The sequence below is a fragment of the Leucopleurus acutus genome (genome assembly GCF_964270905.1).
Source record: "Leucopleurus acutus genome assembly, chromosome: 16".
Classification (NCBI taxonomy): domain Eukaryota; kingdom Metazoa; phylum Chordata; class Mammalia; order Artiodactyla; family Delphinidae; genus Leucopleurus; species Leucopleurus acutus.
Genome location: NC_139158.1, coordinates 4981459 through 5002474, shown reverse-complemented (window position 1 = coordinate 5002474; position 21016 = coordinate 4981459). Strand labels below are relative to the sequence as shown.

Genomic DNA, 21016 nt, shown 5'->3' with positions numbered 1-21016 from the left:
GCAGCAAAAATAGATCATGGTCTCTGATGTATTATTTGAAGTTGTTGCAGTTTTCAACCTAAAACGTAGTCACTGTTTTTGTCAGTGTTTATTCTCTGTTGCATCCTGGTTGCTAACTCTGTGTTAGTTCCAACTTTGTAGTTTGTTTGGTAAAATTACCTGTATCCTTACTACGTGTGTGTCTTCCTGATCTGTTTCTTCCCTCACGGTAGTATTCCCTGTAATTCTCTCTGCTCTTGCAAGGCTAGTATGTGCGATGTATGTGAGTAATGTGTCGCTTTGGTTGTTGGTCCTTTTATTGTTATCTTTATTTTTATCTGCATCATGCAGATGTTTGCTTTAAATTCTGTTCTGTCCTTAATATTGCTTGTTATTCCAGTCATCTTGTTTAGATTGTCCTGGTACATCTTTTTCTATATCTTTATTTTCATCCTTTCTATCTGGTTTTGTTTAAGATGTTTGCCTTGTAAAGAATAACATTGAAGTGAATTTCTATTTTTTTTTAAACCCAATCTAATTATTTATGGGATTTTGAAGGGGAGGAAAAGGTGAGTTAACCTGTTTGCTTGGTGATGACGGGTAGATTTGTACTTTCCCTGCCATCTTTTGCGTTTTCGGTTTCCATCCTTTTTTCCAACTTTATGTCAGATGATAGTATCCTTCCTTTTTGCTAGTTTGGAAGCTTTAGATTGTATTTTTATGCTTTTGGTGGTTACTCTTACATTTAACACAACTATTAGCTGTAACACTTTCCTAACAGACTTAAAGTATTCACTTAACTGCTGACTGCACACCTGGCTCTTTATCCTACATTGTTCGGCCTTTTGTCTATGCAGTGCTGTTTGCGATGCTGTGGGAATGGCTGGGAAAGGACCAGGGAAGAGGCCATGAAAGAGGCAGCATGTGAAGGACAGGTAGGATGTGGGCACAGGGCGGTTACAAGGGGCAAAGGAGGTGTGCCAGGCTCAGGGGAGGAAGGCCTAAAGAAACGTTTAAACAACTTCACTCCCCACTGGTTTTATCAGATTCTAAGTTTAATCATCCGTTTTATACTTGGATTTAAAAAAAAACAATGAATACACACTCATTTAATACCCACATCTGTGTATTTTCATTCAGCTCAGTTGTCAAAACGCAGGCATTTCAGTGATCCAACCATATTAGAAACCCAAAACCCAGTGGGCCCAGGTAGTGGTATTTCAAGAAACACTTAGACAAGAAGTAAAACACACGTAATTTTATTGAGTAGGAAATTTGTTACAGGCTTTGGTTCTAAATTCCCTTCACACCTGCTTGTTCTCGTGGCTCATTTACAAACCCAGTGATGTCTACTTTTTCTTTTTCTTATTTGCAATGGATTTGCTGGACTGGGACACCACTGTGTCGTCTTTCAGGAGGCTCGGCATGAAATTCAAGGATGTGGCATGCACTGGTTCCTTGATCACAGTGATGGCGACCTCACAGTCTTGCCTTTTGGTCTCTTCCTCTCTCAAGCTGTTCAGCCTAACAAGAAGCAAACACAAGAAAGTATCTTTTTTTTTTTTTTTTGCGGTACGCGGGCCTCTCACTGTTGTGGCCTCTCCCCTTATGGAGCACAGGCTCCGGACGCGCAGGCTCAGCGGCCATGGCTCACGGGCCCAGCCGCTCCACGGCATGTGGGATCTTCCTGGACCGGGGCACAAACCCGTGTCCCCTGCATCGGCAGGCGGACTCTCAGCCACTGCGCCACCAGGGAAGCCCGATATCTTTTTTTGTCTTTGAAATTTCAAAACCGGTTTTTATGTTGTATGTGGTGTAAAGTAGTCCATACCTGGATCTCAACAATTTCTGTGAACAGAACTAAACTGTCATCACTTTGCCTGAAATAAAAAGTGGTGCAATAGCTAGATAGTTTAAGACAGAGTTTTCACACATCTAAGGTGACTTGTGACACACTTGTCTCTGAAGCAACTTAGCTAGTAAGTAGCCTTTTAAAATACTGTTGTAAAAAAATAAAATACTGTTGTAGCCGTTTTCCCTAAGTCTAATGCTCTCTTCCACAGACCAATGGGCTTGAGATGCCCTTTACAGAGGTCAGACATTTGCACTTGGGACTGACCTGTCTGCATGGAACTAAGCCTGGACAGTGGTTCTAGAAAGGTAAGTGTGCGGCCTTTGCTAGGTGCTCACCACGCACCAAGCATTGTTCTCGATGCTTCACAAACACTAGCTCACTCAGTCCTCACAACAGTCCTACAAGGTATCACCTCCACCTTAAAGATGCAGAAACAGGCACACAGGGACAGACCTCACCAAGGTCACCCAGGTGATATAAGTGATGGGGCTGGGATGTGAACCTGGGCGGTCTGGATCTATGTCACGCTGCCTCCTCGTGGATGCCTGGGGATGCCTTAGACAACCAGGACAGAACTGGTGGCTACGGGTTCCCAGCTGCACATGAGGACGTGCCGCCCTTCGGAAGGCGGAGACTTTTTTTTTTAAATATATATTTTTAGATTATTTTATTCATTTTTTTTTTGGCTGCATTGGGTATTCGTTGCTGCATGCGGGCTTTCTCTAGTTGCAGCAAGCAGGGGCTACTCTTCATTGTGGTGCGCAGGCCTCTCGTCGCAGTGGCTGCTCTTGTTGCGGAGCATGGGCTCTAGGCGTGTGGGCTTCATTAGTTGTGGCACACAGCCTCAGTAGTTGTGGCTCGCGGGCTCAGTAGTTGTGCCTCGTGGGCTCTAGAGCGCAGGCTCAGTAGTTGTGGCACACGGGCTTAGTTGCTCCGCGGCATGTGGGATCTTCCTGGACCAGGGCTTGAACCCGTGTCCCCTGCATTGGCAGGTGGATTCTTAACCACTGCACCACCAGGGAAGCCCAGAGGTGGTAGACTTTTAATGAAAGTGTTTGGTACTGAAGCTTCTGGTGGCTACAAAGGACAGGAAAGAAAGATGCCCGAGAGCCAGGTGGGCGGGAGGGAGCCGAGGGGTTCACTGAGTTACCTCGCCTCCAGCTCCTCATTCTCCACCTTCCTCTGAAGGGCCGCCGCTTCATTACGTAGCCTGTTTTCCTTTACTTTCTCCTTGAGGCTTTCTTCGTGTTTATGTGCTTGGAAGAGAGTGTTCACAAAAAAGATGTACATGTTACTGATCCACGTATTGAATTTTTCCTTTTGTTCATCCTTGGATTTTTCTTTTTCCGCTGGAAGAAAGTTTAATTAAAATGAGCATTAATACAGTCTTGCAATAACTCTGGGGTCTGTGTTCCAGTTCCCCAGTTCTGTCACTTCCTGTGCTAGGCTGAGTGTCCTCATCCCCCATAAGGTGGGTGACACTGTGCTTCTCGTCGGCTTGTGAGGATTAAGGTAACTGCAAAATGCTTCAGGGACCACCTGGAACAAGGCTGGCGTCAGCTGACCACAGCCATGATTGTCAACACTTCCTTCAAGTCTCCTGGTACCTGTGATTTTTTTCCTAAATAGCTTAAATATTTTGGTTTTCTAAAATTAAAATCTTAGAAAATTTACAAGATTCCCATGTTTCAGAGAAAGAAAAAAAACTCTTGGCTTTTGCATACATTGTCTTTAAAGGCAGTTTTCACTAAGAAAATTTCATTTCATTTTATTTGTTTTGTTTGGCCATGCCACACAGCTTGCAGGATCTTAGTTCCCCCGCCAGGGATCAAATCCGTGCCCTCAGCAGTGAAAGCACAAGAGTCCTAACCACTGGACCTCTAGGGAATTCCAAGAAAAGTTTAAGAAGGATTTTAACTCTGAATTGAATAAGAAGGTAGGTAAAATTATTGACTTGGTAAGGAGTTGCTTCCCATCTACTAAGGCCAGCAGATACACACTTTGGAATGTGTTTAATATAGTTGATTCCAGGAAGATAATGCTTTGGATAGTTCTATAATATCAGTAAGACTGGGGATCTTTCAAGAGAGCAGTTGTTTTTTGACTGTGTCTACAGCTTGGGCTGATCTGCTGTTTGATGGCAGTGATGGGAGAGGAGTATGGGCACAGGTACTCTGTAAGCGTAGCATTCTGTGACCAATCTACCCTCCATCCCAGGAGCCACTGTGAAGGGCCCAAGAGTGGAAGACGCATGCGGAGAACCTTGATGCTGGTGCCAGATTTTTTTTTTTAAATATTTATTTATTTTGGCTGCTCTGGGTCTTCGTTGCAGCACACGGACTCTTAGTTGCAGCATGCATGTGGGATCCAGTTCCCTGACCAGGAATCGAACCCAGGGCCCCTGCATTGGGAGCACGGAGTCTTACCCACTGGACCACCAGGGAAGTCCCGCCAGTGCCAGATTTTACAAGGACTAAGAGAAATGAAAACATATCCATAAAGACTTGCACACCCGTGTTCACAGCAGCATTACTCCTGATAGCCAGAAATGGAAACCACCAAGCCGTCCATCAGCTGATGAGCAGATAAAATGTGGTGTATCCACGCAGTGGAATACTACTCAGCAATACAAAGGAACGAAATACTAATATGTGCTACAACATGAACGAATCCCAAAATAATTATAAGTGAAAGAAGCAGATGCAAGAGAATATGATTCCATTTCTAGGAAATGTCCAGAAAAGGCAAATCCATGGAGAAAGTAAGTCAGTGGCACCAGGTGGCCCACAGGCACCCCCCGGGCTCCAGGCACCTCACCCACACATACCTCCGCCCTGTGGCCAGCTACCTGTGGTGGTGAGAGTGAGCTCTGGCAGGTGACTAGTGAGCACACACAGAAAGCTGGCCCAAATCTGTGGGCCACGGAAGGACCACAAATTCCAGCTTTAGCACCAACGTTGGGAAAGCAAGGTACATGAAAAGGTGCTCAGCATCACTGATCATCAGGGAAATGCAAATCAAAACCACAGTGAGATGGACTTATATACACTACCAAATATGAAACTGATAGCTGGTGGGAAGCAGCCGCATAGCACAGGGAAATCAGCTCAGTGCTTTGTGACCATCTAGAGGGGTGGGATAGGGAGGGTGGGAGGGAGATGCAAGAGGGAAGAGATATGGGGACATATGTATATGTATAACTGATTCACTTTGTTATGAAGCAGAAACTGACGCACCATTGCAAAGCAATTGTACTCCAATAAAGATGTTTGGGGAAAAAAAACAACACAATGAGAGGGAATTCCCTGGAGGTCCAGGGGTTAGGACTTTGCGCTCTCAGTGCCAAGGGCCCAGGTTCAATCCCTGGTTAGGGAACTAAAATCCCACAAGCCACAAGACAAGGCCAAAAAAAAAAAAAAAAACACCAACTCACACCTGCTAGAATGGCTTGCTTCAAAAAGAAGAGAGATGCTGTCAAGGATGTGGGAAAACAGGACCCTTGTACGGTTTTGGTGGGATTGTAAATTGGTACAACCAGTATGGAAAACAGTATGGGTTTCCTCAAAAAATAAAAAAAGAACTACCCTATGATCCAGCAATTCCACTTCTGGGAATATATCCAAAGGAAATGAAGACACTATGTCAAAGAGATAGCTGCATCATCACATTCACAGTGGCACCATTTACAACAGCCAAGACAGGAGACGGCCTAAGTGTCCCTCAACAGATGAATGGATAAAGAAGAGGTATATATACACAATGGAATAGTACTCAGCCATAAAAAGGAGGAGAGCCTGCCATTTACAACACCATGGATGGACCTTGAGGGCATTACGCTAAGTGAAGTAAGTCAGAAAGAGACATACAAATACTGTATGATCTCACTTATAAGTAGAATCTATTTTTTAAAAATACAAACATATAAAAAGAGATCAGATATGTGGTTACCAGAGGAGGGAGATGGGGGACACTGGAGGAAGGTGGTCAAAGGTACAGACTTCCAGTTGTAAGGTATAAGGATGTAACGTACAACACGATGACTGTAGCTAACACTGCTGAATGATGTATGTGGAAGTTGTTAAGAGAATAAACGCTAAGTGTTCCCATCACAAGAAGAACTGTTTTTGTGTGTATTTATGAGATGATAGATGTTAACTAAACGTCTTGTGGCCATCATGTCACAATACATGTAAGTCAAGTCATTATGTTGTACACCTTAAACTTACACAGCACTGTATGTCAGTTATATCTCAATAAAACTGGGGAAAGAAAAGGGTTAGATCAATGCCTTGAAAGGGAACTCTGTCAAGCCAGGGGGCAGAGTTGGGAGCAGCTGTCCCAGCCTAATTATGTTTTAAAAGATGGTTGTACATTTTTATAAATGTTAAATCATTTATAAGCAACAGTGTGCTAATACCAAAGTTCTATTATTAAAATACTCACCATTTTGAGATAAAAGAAAGGTTCGCTCCTTTCCTGGAGATTTAAAGTTCATTTTGGAAGTTTTTCCGTCACTTACAGACTTCTTGATCTTGGGCTTTTTCTTTTTTAAAAAAAAAAAGAAAAATCATAAAGCAAAATATAACTTCTGCATCATTATGGACTAAAACTAATTTTCTACATTATAAATAATTAGAAAAGTATTAGTGAGGCCATTATCTTTATGCTAATTTGACTATTTTTAATCTGCCTAAAATTTGACTTTTTAACCTGTACATTCGTCCTGTTAAGGAAATGAATAACAGAGCTATTGTATTTGCTGGAAGGCTTCCCCAGGAAACCAAAGACTAGAAAATACTCCCTGGGCCTGTTGGGAAAGTATTAATCCATCTCTTAGTGGCTTTAATTACTATATATATATATAAAACCATATATCAATACATGCTGTTTACGCCTCCATTTTTATCTCCAGTAGATCTCACCCTTGAACTCCAGACTTTGTCTCCAGCTGCCACTTGCTGTCACCACGTGGATGTCTCATCAGGCACCTTAAGTCTGACATGCCCAAACCCAACCCTTTAATTTCACCCCCAAAACTCATCTCCCCCTCAAACCCCAGTCCTCCCCTTCATGATAAATGGCAGCTCTGTTCTTCCAGTCGTTCAGGCCAAAAAAACCCTTAGAATCATCTTTGCCTTCTCTTTCCCTCTCAAACTCCACAGCCTTCAAAATACATGCAGGTAATTCCAAGAGCTTCCTTACGGGTTTGTCAACAGCAAAGCCATCGTGAGCCTACTGAACCCCCTTGCTCAGGGCCCCCTCCCGGCCGGGCACTGCCTCACTCAGTGCATCTTCTGGGCCACGCCGACGTGGCTACACCTGCTGCTACACCCCTTCCAACACCCCAGAGGTGCTCCCGCCTCAAGGCCCCCGCACAGGACAGTCTCCTCCCAGCTGTGCTCAAGTGTGGCTTCATCCAAAGACCTTCCCTTCCCACCCCACCCTGTCTCTCAGTCTCCACCGCCTGCCTCGCTTTCCACCGCATCACTGATCCCTCCCAATTGTGTAAAGAAGTATAGCACTGCGGTAACGGGTGTAAATCCTGGAGTTGAACTGCCTGCATGCAAACCCCCAGCTCCACTGCTTACCAGTTCTGTGACAGTGGGCAAGTTACTCAACCTCTGTGCCTCAGTTCCCCCTTGGAGCCGATGAAGCACCTACAAGTCGTCTGGGCATTAAATGAGCGGACCCCTGGGAAGTGCGTAGCACCTGGTAAGCACCCCGAGGGCGTTCACTCTTCCTGTTCTTCACGTGTCACTACGTCCCTCTCTCCCCCGGAATGTGATGCCCAAGAGAGGACAGGCTTTCTGTTCCCGCCAGAACCCTGGCACCAGAAGAGCCCTCACCATATAGCAGGTGCGCAGCAGCGGTAGATCCCATGGCCGCGGCACTGTTTTCATGGGTAGCTGTGAATACAAACCTCTGATTGCCTTATCTTGCTCATGTCAAGCAAGACTCCTAACTTGCTTGAAGACGACTTAGTGTTGCCGTCCTGCACCTCAGATTCCTGGCTTCTTAGAGCACTTGGACTCCTGTTCTGGGTGTTCTGATCAACGACAAATACATAAGAGGATTTCTGTTTTCCGTGGAGACACACGTGTACGTGATTTTAACGTGGTATAATTGATTTACAATGACCTGCACATAACGCGCACTATGACGGTGAGTTTCGATGTGTCTACACCTGTGAAACCATCGCCTCAGAGAGTGGACGTATCCATCACCCCAGGTTTCCTGTGCCCCAGGAAGCCCTCTTCCCTCATCCTCGGGCAACTACTTACCTGTTTTCTGTCACTACAGATCACTTGGCATTTCTAGAATTTTACGTCATTGGAATCACAGCAGTATGTATCCTTCTCTGTCTGGCTTCTTTCACCCAGCCTAATTAATGCACCCATGCTGTTGGCATGTGTTAGGAGTTATTTCACTGCTGGCTCATCCCCGTTGTATGGTTATAATAGGACTTGTTTATCTTGATGGATGTGCGGTGCCAGATTGGAAACCAGACGTGAACTTGATCGGATGGTTCCTGAGGCTGTCCCCGAGGCCAGCGTGTCCGTGTGTAGTTACTGGAGCCCACATGCTGCCATCCACGCAGGCATGGATGAGTTTAAGGTGGACATGACCCAGCCCCAGCCTGTGGCCAGGCTCTCGGATGACCTGGAGGGGGCGTATCTGCTGATCGGGTGGACTGGGTGCTACTGAAGTTGAACCTGCACGAGGGTCCAAGGCACATCCTGGGACTCATGGTCAGAGGTGCTCCTTAGATGACCAACAGTGAGAGGTCTCCCTGAGTGAGCAGCTCTGGCGAGTTTCCCAGCTGGGGTTTCCGCTGGCCCCCAACACTCTCCCTTGTGGCTCCGAATGAAGGACTCAACGATCAGAAACCCTTCCAGCCCACTACCCTGAAACCCCCGCTCCATCTGACCCAGCAGCTAGATCTTTCGGTCAACGGCCCACGCTGTCCCTGCTCCCCCAGGGCTTTGGCGTGAAGCCCAGTGTCCAGCCCCACGAGCAGGTCCTGTCCTCTGGGATGTGCCCAGCATCCTGCACACGCTCGGGAGCTGTTCCTTGGCATCTGTGCTCTGTGACGAGCGATCCACTCTTGTAAAAACACTAGATCATGGGATGAAACGTTTCATAAAAACCACCTCAGATGCCGTAGACCTCATGGTCAAGCCAGGGGAGCCCCACACCCCTGAGGGTGTCGGTAGGCCCTCTGACACTCATTACGTATTTCCGCTGTCATAGGTCATGACCAGAAAATACATTTTCCCTAATGTAGAAAAAAGACAATACACTCCTTTCAGAATGTGAAAAGAAGTCTTAAATAAGTTATTGCCTGAAGGGTTACAAAAGCCCAAGATAGTCTTGATGATGGTTTAACCATTCCAGAATAAAACCCATTCTTTACTCTGTAAATTCTAAGATATTATTTGTTACCTGCTTTATCATTGTATAAGTGCTTCCAGCTTTGTTTCCAGACAAGTCATCATTTGGAAAATTTAAATAGAATTTAGTCGATTGGTTAGTAACAGAGATGAGTGCGAAGCTTAACAGAGCTTCAAAGAATTCCAGGAAAACCAGCTGAAATAGAAGAAAATATAAAGGGTCTTATTCATCCTGACACACCTCGAGGTGGACCAGCAGTTCTTCTGGGTGTTTGTTCTCCAGAAAGTACCACCTTGTTCAACACTCAGGCATCATGGGCGCACACCAGTTTGCAATAAAAACTACAGCATTTAAAAGATCTGTGAGGACGTATATTCTCTCCTTAGCTTGTAAGTCATTTTTCTATTTGCCGGAAACATTTTATTTTATATTAGCTAATTGAGGACAGTCACTTTCAGAAGTATTTCTTTTTTTCTTGGACAGCTAGAGAAGTGGCACCTGTTAAGAGTTGGTGCTGAATGGCTAAGCCCTCTGGAGATGCTGGGATAGGGTGAACATATTTTGTACGTAAGGAGGATATGAATGGGGAGGGGCGTTGCAAAGGGAAGACTGTTACGGTTTGAACTGTGCCTCCCAAAAAAGAGCTGGAGTCCTGTCCCCCAGTATGCTCAGATTTGCAGATAATCGAGCTAAAGTGAGGCCGTTAGGGTGGGCCCTAGTTCAGTGTGGCGGCTGTCCTTACAAGAAGAGGGAAATTTGGACCCACAGACAGAAACATAGAAGACAATGTGAAGAGACATGGGGAGCAGACAACCTCTACAAGCCAAGGAGAGAGGCCTGGAGCAGATCCTTCCCCACAGCCCTCAGAAGGATCCAATTCCAGAACACCTTGATTTCCGACTGTCAGCCTTCAGAACTACAGGCAAGATATGCATTATATAAGCCAGAAACAGGTGGCAGGGGCGGAGGTTAGCAAGTACAAATGTCCTGAGGTAGGGGTGTGGTGGGCGTATTCAGGGAACAGCTAAGCGGCAGGTGTGACTCAGTGTCAGACGTGGACCCAGAGAGGTGGCCGTGCTGGCACCATTGGTGCCAATCCAATCTTGGTGTCCAAGGTAGAGCAAACAGCCTGAGTTGGATCTGTACCGTTCGTGACACCAGTTTACAAACCTCAAGTTTAAAGTTGCTGTCAATTCCATCATGCATGAAAGGATTATCCTCTGCTATGACCTCCACAAATTTTCTTGCTGTTAATTCTTTATTTATCATTTTAAATCTCTGTAAAAGAAACAACCAATCAAATCATAATGGCCGATAATTACAAACAGCTATATATTTTTAAAGTTAGTTTATACCAATACAGCACTTTAAGGAGATGGTCTAGAAATAAGTATCTTAAAAACTGGTAATTTTGAAAAGCATTCTGGATTAACATTGGTATTTACCTCTCTACTCCTTCCCTAATCCCTCTAAGACAACAGTAAAGATTTTTTTAGAGGCATAAACATAGGACAGAGAACGGGAGAGTGGATGACCCAGATGTGAGAGATCAACACAGCTCTACTGGTGGGAAAGCGCTGGACTAATGAATGGGCTTAGCAGAACAAGGAGCTGAGAGCTCAGGGAGGCAAGAGGCAAGTCGAGTCCAGTCGGAACTCAGGAAGGAGTCAGCTCTGAAAGCCGTGCTACAGGTAAGGCTGAACACAGGAAGACTCCCAGAAAGTCTAGGTGAAGACCCTTTCCACATCTAGACTGAAAACAGAAGGTTGACTCGCTGGAGATACTGAACCACAGTGCATTTGGCTCCCCTAAAGTCACAGTCCTGCTGAAAACAAGAATTAGGGGAACGTGCACGTTGGTAGGGCCCTCCCTTCACACTGACCCTTCCCTCCACTCTGTTCTAAGAACTATGAAAACCAGGTTCATATCCCCCAGGCAGGAGTTAGGAGAAATCCTCCCCTGGAAAATCGAACATCCAAGAGAAAAGCTCTGTCAACCACAGGCTGGTGGAGGGTCTTCCCTGGCAGTCCGGTGGTTAAGACTCCACACTTCCAATACAAGGGGTTTGGGTTCACTGCCTGGTCAGGGAACTAAGATCCCACATGCCACACGCCACAGCCAAAAAGACAAAAGACAAAACTGTGGGCTGGGGAGGAGAAAGGGGAGAGGTGGGGCAGTTTCCTGGCTTGGTTACTCCACAGTGAAACCTAATCTTTGACAAGTGCCGCTCATCCACATGAACTTCCAATCAGCCTTTATTTATTTTATTTTATTTTATTTATTTTTTTATTTTTGGCTGCGTTGGGTCTTTGTTGCTGTGCTTGGGCTTTTCTCTGGCTGTAGCGAGCAGGGGCTACTCTTTGTTGCGGTGCGCGGGCCTCTCATTGTGGTGGCTTCTCTTGTTGCGGAGCACGGGCTCTAGGCACACGGGCTTCAGTAGTTGTGGCACATGGGCTCAGTAGTTGTGGCTCGCGGGCTCTAGAGCGCAGGCTCAGTAGTTGTGGCGCACGGGCTTCGTTGCTCCGTGGCATGTGAGATCTTCCCGGACCAGGGCTGGAACCCGTGTCCCACTGTGCCACCAGGGAAGCCCCCATTCAGCCTTAGAGTGCCACAGTCCTATCTATGAGTGGACAGCCAAGTTTCACCACACATGCTATGGGGAAAGCCTTAATATAAAAGCCAGAGAACAAAACCAACAGAGGTGCGGAAGGGAGATCTGGACTTGGAAGGAACAGAGGCAATGTAAAAAGCCGAGAAAAAAAAAATTCCATTTAGCTCCCCCACCCCCAATTCATTTCTTCAGTGGAATAAGAGAGATTGCATCCATGTTTTAAAAACAAGCAAAATGCTTAAAAAAGGGTCAAAGGATTAGAAATTTAATAGCAGAAACTCAAATAGAAGGGGAAAGATAATGCAGGAAATCTCTCCTAAAGGAGAACAAAAAATAACAAAGATATGGATGGTCAGAGAGAAAAGACTAAAATAAAATTAAATTGGTCCAGGAGGTTTGACACCCATGTTCCACAAAAAGGATGGAGCAAATGGAAGGCAGGAAATCTGAACAAGTAATTCCAGAGCATTTTGCAGGACCGAAGGGCACAGGTTTCCAACATTAAAGCTCACGAAATAAACGTAAAAAGACAAATACCAAAGCTGCATCACTGTGAAATTTCGGAACAAGGATAAAAGTAGATTGTAAAATATTTCAGCAAGGAAAAGAAATTACATCAAAATGATTGAGAAGCAACAGTAATCAAGACAGTGTGGTACTGGTAAGAGGATAAACATACAGATAAATGAAATACAATGGAGAATCCAGAAATAAAGCCATACATCTATGGCCAACTGATTTTTGACTAGAATGCCAAGACCAATCAATAGAGGGAAAAACAGTCTTCTCAACAAATGGTGCTGGGACAACTGGGGATCCACACACACAAAAATTGTTGGACCCCCTACCTCAGACCATATACTGTAGAAAAATTAATTCAAAATGACCTAAAAGTGAGAGAGAAAACTCAGAAGACAACATAGAGGTTAGTCTTCATGATCTTGGATTGACAATGGATTCTTTTTTTTTTTACATCTTTATTGGAGTATAACTGCTTTACAATGGTGTGCGACAGTGGATTCTTAGACTTAACACCAAAGGCACAAGTGAGAAAAGAAAAAAATAGATAATTGGACTTCATCAGAAACCAGCAAAAACAGAAGGTTTTAAATAAGAGTCTCATAACATAACATACTCAAATGTTCAGGTTTCAGTGGGAAATCACTGACTCATGGTGCCAATAGCCAGGAAGATATCAAACGGAATGAACAAAGACAATCAACATATGCCAACACCAAGATGACAGAAGACACAGAATTAAGTGACAAAGATTTTAATTAAAATGCTTAAATGAGCCATTACAAACAGGCTTGAAACAAACGGGGGAAAAAAGAAAGTCGCAGCAAATGAATGGAAGAAAGGAAGCACTAAATGGAAATTTTAGAACCAAAAACTATAATAATTAAATTAAAAGCTCAATAGATGGGCTCAACAGCATAAAGAAAGGGGTAGGAGAAAGAATCCGTGAACCTGAAAATGGAATAATAGAAAGTATCCAACCTGAACAACAGAGAGAAAATAGACTGAAAAAAAAAACAGACTCGGGGACCCATGGGCCTATAATAAAAGGTCTAACATTCATGTTATCAGAGTCACAGAAGGAAAGGAGAAAGAAAGGTGGGTCGAAAAAGTACATGAATAAATAAGGGCTGAAAACTTCTTAAACTTGATAGAAACACAAACCTACAGATCTAAGAATCTGAGTGAATCCCACATAAGATAAACCCAAAGAAATTCACATCAAGACACAAGTCAAACTTCTGAAAACTAAAGACAAAGAGAAAAGTCTTGAAAGTGACAGTGAAACGACACCTTCCTAGCATGGAAAAAATTCACATGACGGCAGATTTCTCATCAGAAAGCACAGGAGCCAGAAGGAAGTGGCACAGCATTTTCCAAGTGCTGAAAGAGGACTTTCAACTCAGAATCCTCTTGCCAGAGAAAATGTCCTTCAGAACTGAAGGGGAATTAAGACATTCTCGGATGAAGGCAAACTAAGAACTGGTTGCTAGCAGACCTACCTGAAAAGGATGGCTGGAGAAAATTCTCTAAATAGAAAGGAAATGATAAGGAATCAGGAACTTCAGGAAGGAAGAACAGATATTGTAAGCAAAAATAGGGATCGGTACAATATACTTTCCTTTTCCTCTCAAGTTTTATAAATTATATTTGGCAGTTAAAGCAAAAATTATACTACTATCTGATGTGGTTCTAAAGGTAGGCAGAGGAAATATCAATTATATTATAAATGGTAGGGGGTAGAAAGATGTAAAGGGAAGTAAGGGTTTCTGTACTTCACTCGAATTGGTCAAATGATGACACCATTAGACTGTGATAAGTCTAATATATTTATAGATACTCAAAACAACACTATTAGATCAATCAACATGAAATGCTAAAAAATAATATTTTTATAATATTCCATCCCAAAAAACCACGTACTTCAAAAAATTATTTCCTATCAATACTAGTTTTTCGTATATATGACATTTAAATTTGTAAAACCAGTTTTTTGTATACATGTGACACTTAAATTTTTTTAAATCACTCTATCCCCTATTAGTTTTATCCTTTATCTACCCACAAGTATAAATTTAAAATATCATGAAAGAAAAACTACCAAGAATATAAGAATATTGTATAAATTAGATATTCTCACTATTTTCCAAACTAATAACTTTCTTAAATCACTTTTCTGATGAACAGTAGTTTTTTTTAAGTGACATCCATCCCCCCACTTTCCTTTACAGGGAAAGGTCTGCATCAGTAAAGATGCTGGAGGCCCCACCGACCACACCCCTCCCCCCTGGCTGGGAAGCCCATTGGGCACAAGCTCCTTCTGTTTCTCTTCCTTCCACTATCACAGGCCATTAGAGTCACTCTCCTCTGCTGATGGCTACGAAAATTTCTCTCAGACCTTCACCTTGTTCCTTGCACATCACAGCTAGAATATTTTGCCTTTCTTAAATTAAAATCAAAGTACCTATAAATATAAAGCCAGTACCAGCCATGAGTGGTTACCTTCAACATCCAGAGTAAGTGTCTCATGTCCATTGTGAGCTCATGGGGAGGGGCTGCGTTTGGTCTGCAGTAAACTGTGTAGATCTCCCAGCACTTATCCACGTAATTCATTGAATAGAGTGTCCGGTGGGCCTCGCAGAATAAACTGCCTAAAGATGTAATGGAAAAATAAACATTCAAAAGATGATTACAAAACTCTATTTTGGAAAATATTATGGTAAATATAATCCTATTGGTTTTGTATTTACCTTTTACACGGCAGGCATTTGGGCGAATGTTCTCATTCATCAGTTTTGTAAAACACAAAAAGAGTGATGGGCTTCTGTCTCTGTGATTAAGAAGACACCATAATCACTGCTCCTTCCAGGAGGTGGAACTTAATTCCCCTCCCCTTGAGTATGCGGTGGGCTTAGTAACTGGCTTCTAACAAGTAGAGTACAGCAAGGGGAAAATAGTAAGTCTGCAGTAGAGAAACCTGGATGACAGCACTTAACCACGTGATCAAGGTTAACCTCCCCAGTAATGAGACAGATCGACATCATTTACCTGATAGGATGGTATTCTTCCCCCAAACTCATAACCTCAGTGTGATGATGAAAAAAAATCAGAAAATTGAAATCGAGGGGCATTTTACAAAATAACTGACCAATATTCTTCCGAAGTGTCATGGTCATAAAAGACAAACTATCACAGCTGTAGGGGACTAAGGAGATGTGATAAATACAAGGTGGGATCCTGGATTCGGTCTTGAAACAGAAAAGGGAAAAAACTCAGGAAGTCCTAAAAAAATCTGTAATTTAGTTAATGGTGTTGTAGCAATGTTAATTCCTTAATTTTGATAAGTGTACCATGGTTCTGTAAGATGTAGTAATTAGGGGAAGCTGGATGAAGGGTATATAGGAATTCTCTGTGTTATGAGAATTGCGTTGGCGACACTCTGTAAATCAACAATTATTTCAAAATAGTTTTTTTTTTTTTAAAGATACAATATCAATTTTGCTCTGAGAAAGATAGGAAATTCTGGTCTAAGGAAGAGCTGGTGGTAACTATTTCTGAATAAAAACTTGAGGGCTATGTGCAGAATTGAAACATGACCCACGTCGGAAGGGTTTTCAAAATTTAATCTTGTTTCTCGCGGTTTTGTGGTTAATATTTGTGGAAAACTTTTGTTTCTGATCCTTCAAGAGTATGAAAAATAATATCGAAGAAAAAGGAACAATATCATAACAATCCTATGAGCTCAGCCCTCATCCTATCATGGGGTCCAGAAGGAGTACTTACTGGTATTCTTTGTGATGGATGTGGTAAGCCAACTCCAGGAGGTAATTCAAAAATGTTGTCAAAAGTATTGTTGTAAATGGAGAATGAATTTCTTCAACTGGTATGTCCTTATTGGCTAAAACAAGAAAATTGGGGAGGATGCCTGGTGGTCTCTAGAACCTTCTATCTTATTTGCTCCTGGTACACAACTCAAAGAACTGAATACAATGGAGTACACCTTTTTCCTAGAGACTACCCTGAACAGCATATAAGCGTCCACCTAAAAATTAAGGTCCACACGAAAGAGTTCCATCTGGTCACTTTACAAGAAACTTACAAGATACCTTGTCCTGGTGTTTTTCAAAGTGGTCTGAGCCACAGTCTGATTAATGCTGCTAATTCTAAGTGAAGTTTGAAGTGTGTTTCAGACACTGAAATTTGAAGTAAATAGGCGTTAGGTCTAACATCAAGAAGGTGATCTGAGGCCTTCCAGCCTGCCTGCCTGCCACAATTCAGCTGAAAGGAATAAAGCCTTCAAAGTTGTTAATTTTACTGCAGGGACTTTTCAACTTGAAATCAAGCCCAAGCCCAAGATTATCTAAAGCGTTTTCTTTCTTTTTTTTTTTTTAATTTATTTATTTATTTTTGGCTGCATTGGGTCTTCGTTGCTGCACGCAGGCTTTCTCTAGTTGCAGTGCACAGGCTTCTCATTGCGGTGGCTTCTCTTGTTGCAGCACACGGGCTCCAGGCGTGCGGGATTCAGTGGTTGTGGCACACGGGCTCAGTAGTTGTGGCTCGCGGGCTCTAGAGCGCAGGCTCAGTAGTTGTGGCGCACGGGCTTAGTTGCTCCGCGGCACGTGGGATCTTCCCGGACCAGGGCTCGAACCCGTGTCCCCTGCATTGGCAGGCAAATTCTTAACCTCTGAGCCCCCAGGGAAGCCCTCTAAAGCCTTTTCTAGGCTATTCCAAGCCCTCCCTGATCCTCTCTGCTTGTGACCTGACAACTGGACGGTTTGGGGGCTTTTTTTTTTTGAGGGGGGGCGGATTGTTGTTGTTGTTTTCTCAGGGATAGGCAGGCTTCTCTGTAAAGGGCCAGACGGTAAATATTTTAGGCTCTGTGGGCCAGCCTCTGTCACAGCCACTCAGCTCTGCTGGTGCAGGGCAAAAGAAGCCACGGACAAGATGACAACAAATGAGCATGGCTGTGTTCCAATAAAACTTTATTTACAAGAACACGCAGTTGGGCTGGATTTGGCCCACGGGCCGACTTTGCTGCCCCTGCTAGAGATGGTCTTTGACTGTTGCTGTTATTTCATGAGATCCTCTCCTCAGTCATGTTTTAAGCACCCTGGGAACACGACCATGTGTTGCTTTCTGGAACACCTCTCCCAACATCTGCCTTCCTCACTCCCTTAACATTTCCTAACTGGTGTCAGGGTGCTGTGATGTTATACTGCTCTTTAAACCAGATGCGAAGGATGTGGAATACTCACCACTTAGTACCCTGTCCATATCGGCGAGGGTTATTTTATGATGATGGAATTTGCAGTCTTTTAGAAACCTCCAGAAGTGAAGCTTTGTCATCAGAAAGGTGTTATCCAGAGAGTGATCACATCCTAGGCTGCTGTAGAAGCTATAGATTCTTCTTAGTTCTGTAATATTTCTTAAGATAGCATATTCTACCTGAAAAGGGAGAGCCACACATATCTTCATCTTACCTGATAAGAACAAAGGTAAAAGAAAACCTGTTTTCTAAATTAAACGAGGTAACACATGCAATAGCATTTACCTCTTACCACTGTAAGAGCTCAATAAATGTTATATTCTCCCCACCCATCCCCAGGTCAGTAACGTGCAATTTCTGAGTAAGAGTAGAAAGACATGCTGTTATCTGGACAGTGGAATTACTTTCATGCTGCTCTGTCCGATCCTATCCTGTTTCATCCTATCTCAATGACAGTGATAAAATTCTCTTGTCTACAGATCAATATCCCTCATGGACACAGACACAAAACTCTTCAACAAAATATTAGCAAACCAGGGAATTCCCTGGAGGTCCAGCGGTTAGGACTCCACACTTCCACGGCCGGGGGCCTGGGTTTGATCCCTAGTCGGGAAACTGAGATGTCACAAGCCACGCAGCATGGCCAAAAATAAATAATTAATTTAAAAAACTTTAAAAAATAAAAGACATTCAATACATGACAGCAGTCATCAACTGCATCTTCCCAGGACTGTGGAGAGTCTGCTAATGTTTTAGCCTAAAATATAAATTTATAACAATACAGAAGGTTTTTACCTGCTTCTTTTCTTCTGATTGGTCTCTCTCTGGGTACATTTTCAGCAACAAACTGAGATCCAGCTCAATGCTCGAGCCTAACGTGGAATTACTTTCACTGCCGTCAAGCTTTCTGATGATTTCTAGCAGATGAGGACAAATATACAGGATAAATGTGAAAAACAATGTTAAAATATTTCAATGTCATGTCAAAATGATTTTCTGCAGAAGCGTGACACAAGAGTATTCAAAAACCTATAAGAAAGCAGTTGCTCACAGGAAACTTGTATTTTCTGAAAGATTAGGTGTATTTTTGATGCGATGTTACACATTAATTTGCCTTTAGCTGACAGGTGGACGCTCCCTACCGGCACTGATGGAGGATCTGCAATACTGGTTCCTGAGGGCAGATTCTGGAGTCGTGTCCAGGTAGCTGATCAGTTCACCTTCAAGATTTGGAAACTCTGCTATGCGGTCATTGGAAAATGGGCCATCATACACACGCCCATTCTTAAAAGTTAATCGGCCCTGCAGAGAGAAAAGTAACTTTTTGCAGCTTAGGAAAACCGTTTTTAGAAAACCATTGGTAGGGACTTCCCTGGTGGTCCAGTGGTTAAGAATCCCCCTTCCAATGCAGGGGATGTGGGTTCGATACCTGGTCGGGGAACTAAGATCCCACATGCTGTGGGGCAACTAAGCCCGAGCGCTCCAGAGCCTGCGTGCCACAACTAGAGAGCCTGTGTGTCCCAACTACTGAGCCCGCGTGCCCTGGAGCCTATGTGCCACAATGAGGACCCAATGCAGCCAAATAAATAAATAAGTATTTTTTAAAAAATTATAGAAAAAGGAAACCATTGGTAAACGTACATCAATATCTTTTTCAAGGGTTTGGAGGCTTCTGTTTGCTTGTTAAGATCTGCACTTAGTCCACATACAGTCAGGCTCCTGGAGTCTCTTGTTACCGTGTAGATCCTCTCTCCTCTCCCCGATCCCCCTTCTCTCTCCTCACTGTATCTGCCCCACAACCTCTCCTCAACTTTAAGCACCCCTAGGTCACAGAATGTGGCTTATTAAATATGCTGATGACAGCAGAGGTGCCTATCACAGAATGGGGACTCTCTTGATATTTATCACACCCAGGCCAGTGGTTGGTCTGACTCAAAGGTGGGCAAATGACCCCCAGTTCAGCTCAGTGAGGCTAAAGATGTTTGTGGAAAACTTCTCCAAAATGAGTTTCTTGTCTCCTTCTACTTAGTGGGGTATGTAGACGTGAAGCCTGGAACCACAGCAGCCATCTTGCACTCATAAGGGAGGGCAGCATAACTGTGAAGCTGACATGGTAGGAGACATGGATGGATGGAGGAGAAACCCCGACGTCATGGAGCTGCTGAATCAAACCAACACTGAAACCCACATTATTCTTTATCATTTATGGAAGATTAAGCTAGATTTTCTGTTACTTGCAACCAAAACCACCCTAACATACACACACACACCAGACTAATTAAATAACCTCTAAATACAAAGGAAATTGATATGTTAGAAGTTATTTTAAAAGTTATGTAATCATCTTAACAAAACAGTAAGTTATCCTATGCAAAATGGATAATGCACTTTACTAGACAGAGAATGACATGCCTTTACATAACCTTTAAAATGTAATCTTCACAGGTCTGTACTCACCATGCCATGTTTTTTATTGGCAACCCATTCTCCCTCATACATGGCTCCACTGGCATAGTAGAACTTTCCATAGCCATGACGGTATCCATTCACAAACTCTCCTACATATTCATTTCTCAGAGGATACTGGGAGTAGGGGATTCTCTTTAGAAACCATGTGTGTGTGCCAAAACCATTCTGAAAAGAAAGCAAACTTCCATGAGAAATGCTCAAAATGTTTCCTCTTTTTACCCAAATCCATTTAAAATTAGGTATGAATCAAATGCAGGGACTCATTTGAAGGGGCAAGGAGCATGCGTGATGGAGTCTCACAAACTTGGGTTCAGCCTCAGCTCAGTTATTTACAAACCAGCCCTTTGACATAAGACTAATTAGTTCTGCCCTCTGGGTCTCATCTATAAAGGGAAATAACACCTACCACAGGTTGGATGTAAGCATTGAAAACAGTGTATATAAAGTGCCTAGCTTAATATTATTTTAAATTTTAATTACTTTTAACATACAGATTGATAAAAATATTCCCTCCTCAATCCCACATTCCAGAGGTAACTACTAGTTGGGTTTGAAATTCATCTGTTTTTCCCAGGCACATACAATCATACTTAATCAACATATTACATACATACATAAAGACATACACAATTTTTTCAACAATGGAATGTTTCTATATATACACCATTCTTTTTTTTTTTTTTTAACCCTATCTGACTTTATTCATTGTTATACAAGCTTACACAGCTTGGATATATATACCGTTCTGTAAATTCTGGGTATATACTGAAGAGAAATGAAAGCAGGGAATCGAACAAACAATGTGTACACTCATGTTCATAGCAACATTTGCTACAGCCGAAAGGTGGAAGCAACCCAAGTGTCTGTTGAGGAATGAATAAACAAAATGTGGTCCATCCATACAACGGAATATGATTCAGCCTCA

The 21016-nt window shown here is 43.1% G+C and overlaps 1 protein-coding gene across 4 annotated transcripts in view; it reads right to left on the bottom strand.

The window, feature by feature from the left end:
* Nucleotides 1-1232: 1232 nt before the first annotated feature.
* Nucleotides 1233-21016, bottom strand: part of RSPH10B (radial spoke head 10 homolog B) — a 43247-nt gene continuing 23463 nt past the window's right edge. The window contains exons 7-19 of one of the 4 annotated variants that reach the window (XM_082857093.1): nucleotides 20080-20256; nucleotides 18765-18924; nucleotides 18418-18539; nucleotides 17612-17801; nucleotides 16140-16254; nucleotides 15107-15186; nucleotides 14859-15007; nucleotides 10397-10504; nucleotides 9278-9421; nucleotides 7755-7880; nucleotides 6278-6377; nucleotides 2985-3183; nucleotides 1233-1503 (exon numbers count right to left, since the gene is read on the bottom strand). In XM_082857093.1, coding sequence (XP_082713219.1) covers nucleotides 1329-1503; nucleotides 2985-3183; nucleotides 6278-6377; nucleotides 7755-7880; nucleotides 9278-9421; nucleotides 10397-10504; nucleotides 14859-15007; nucleotides 15107-15186; nucleotides 16140-16254; nucleotides 17612-17801; nucleotides 18418-18539; nucleotides 18765-18924; nucleotides 20080-20256 — 1845 coding nt within the window. In that variant the 3' untranslated portion in view covers nucleotides 1233-1328. The remainder of the gene's footprint in view (nucleotides 1504-2984; nucleotides 3184-6277; nucleotides 6378-7754; nucleotides 7881-9277; nucleotides 9422-10396; nucleotides 10505-14858; nucleotides 15008-15106; nucleotides 15187-16139; nucleotides 16255-17611; nucleotides 17802-18417; nucleotides 18540-18764; nucleotides 18925-20079; nucleotides 20257-21016) is intronic. The other 3 variants (XM_082857094.1, XM_082857095.1, XM_082857096.1) reach the window with 3 other exon arrangements.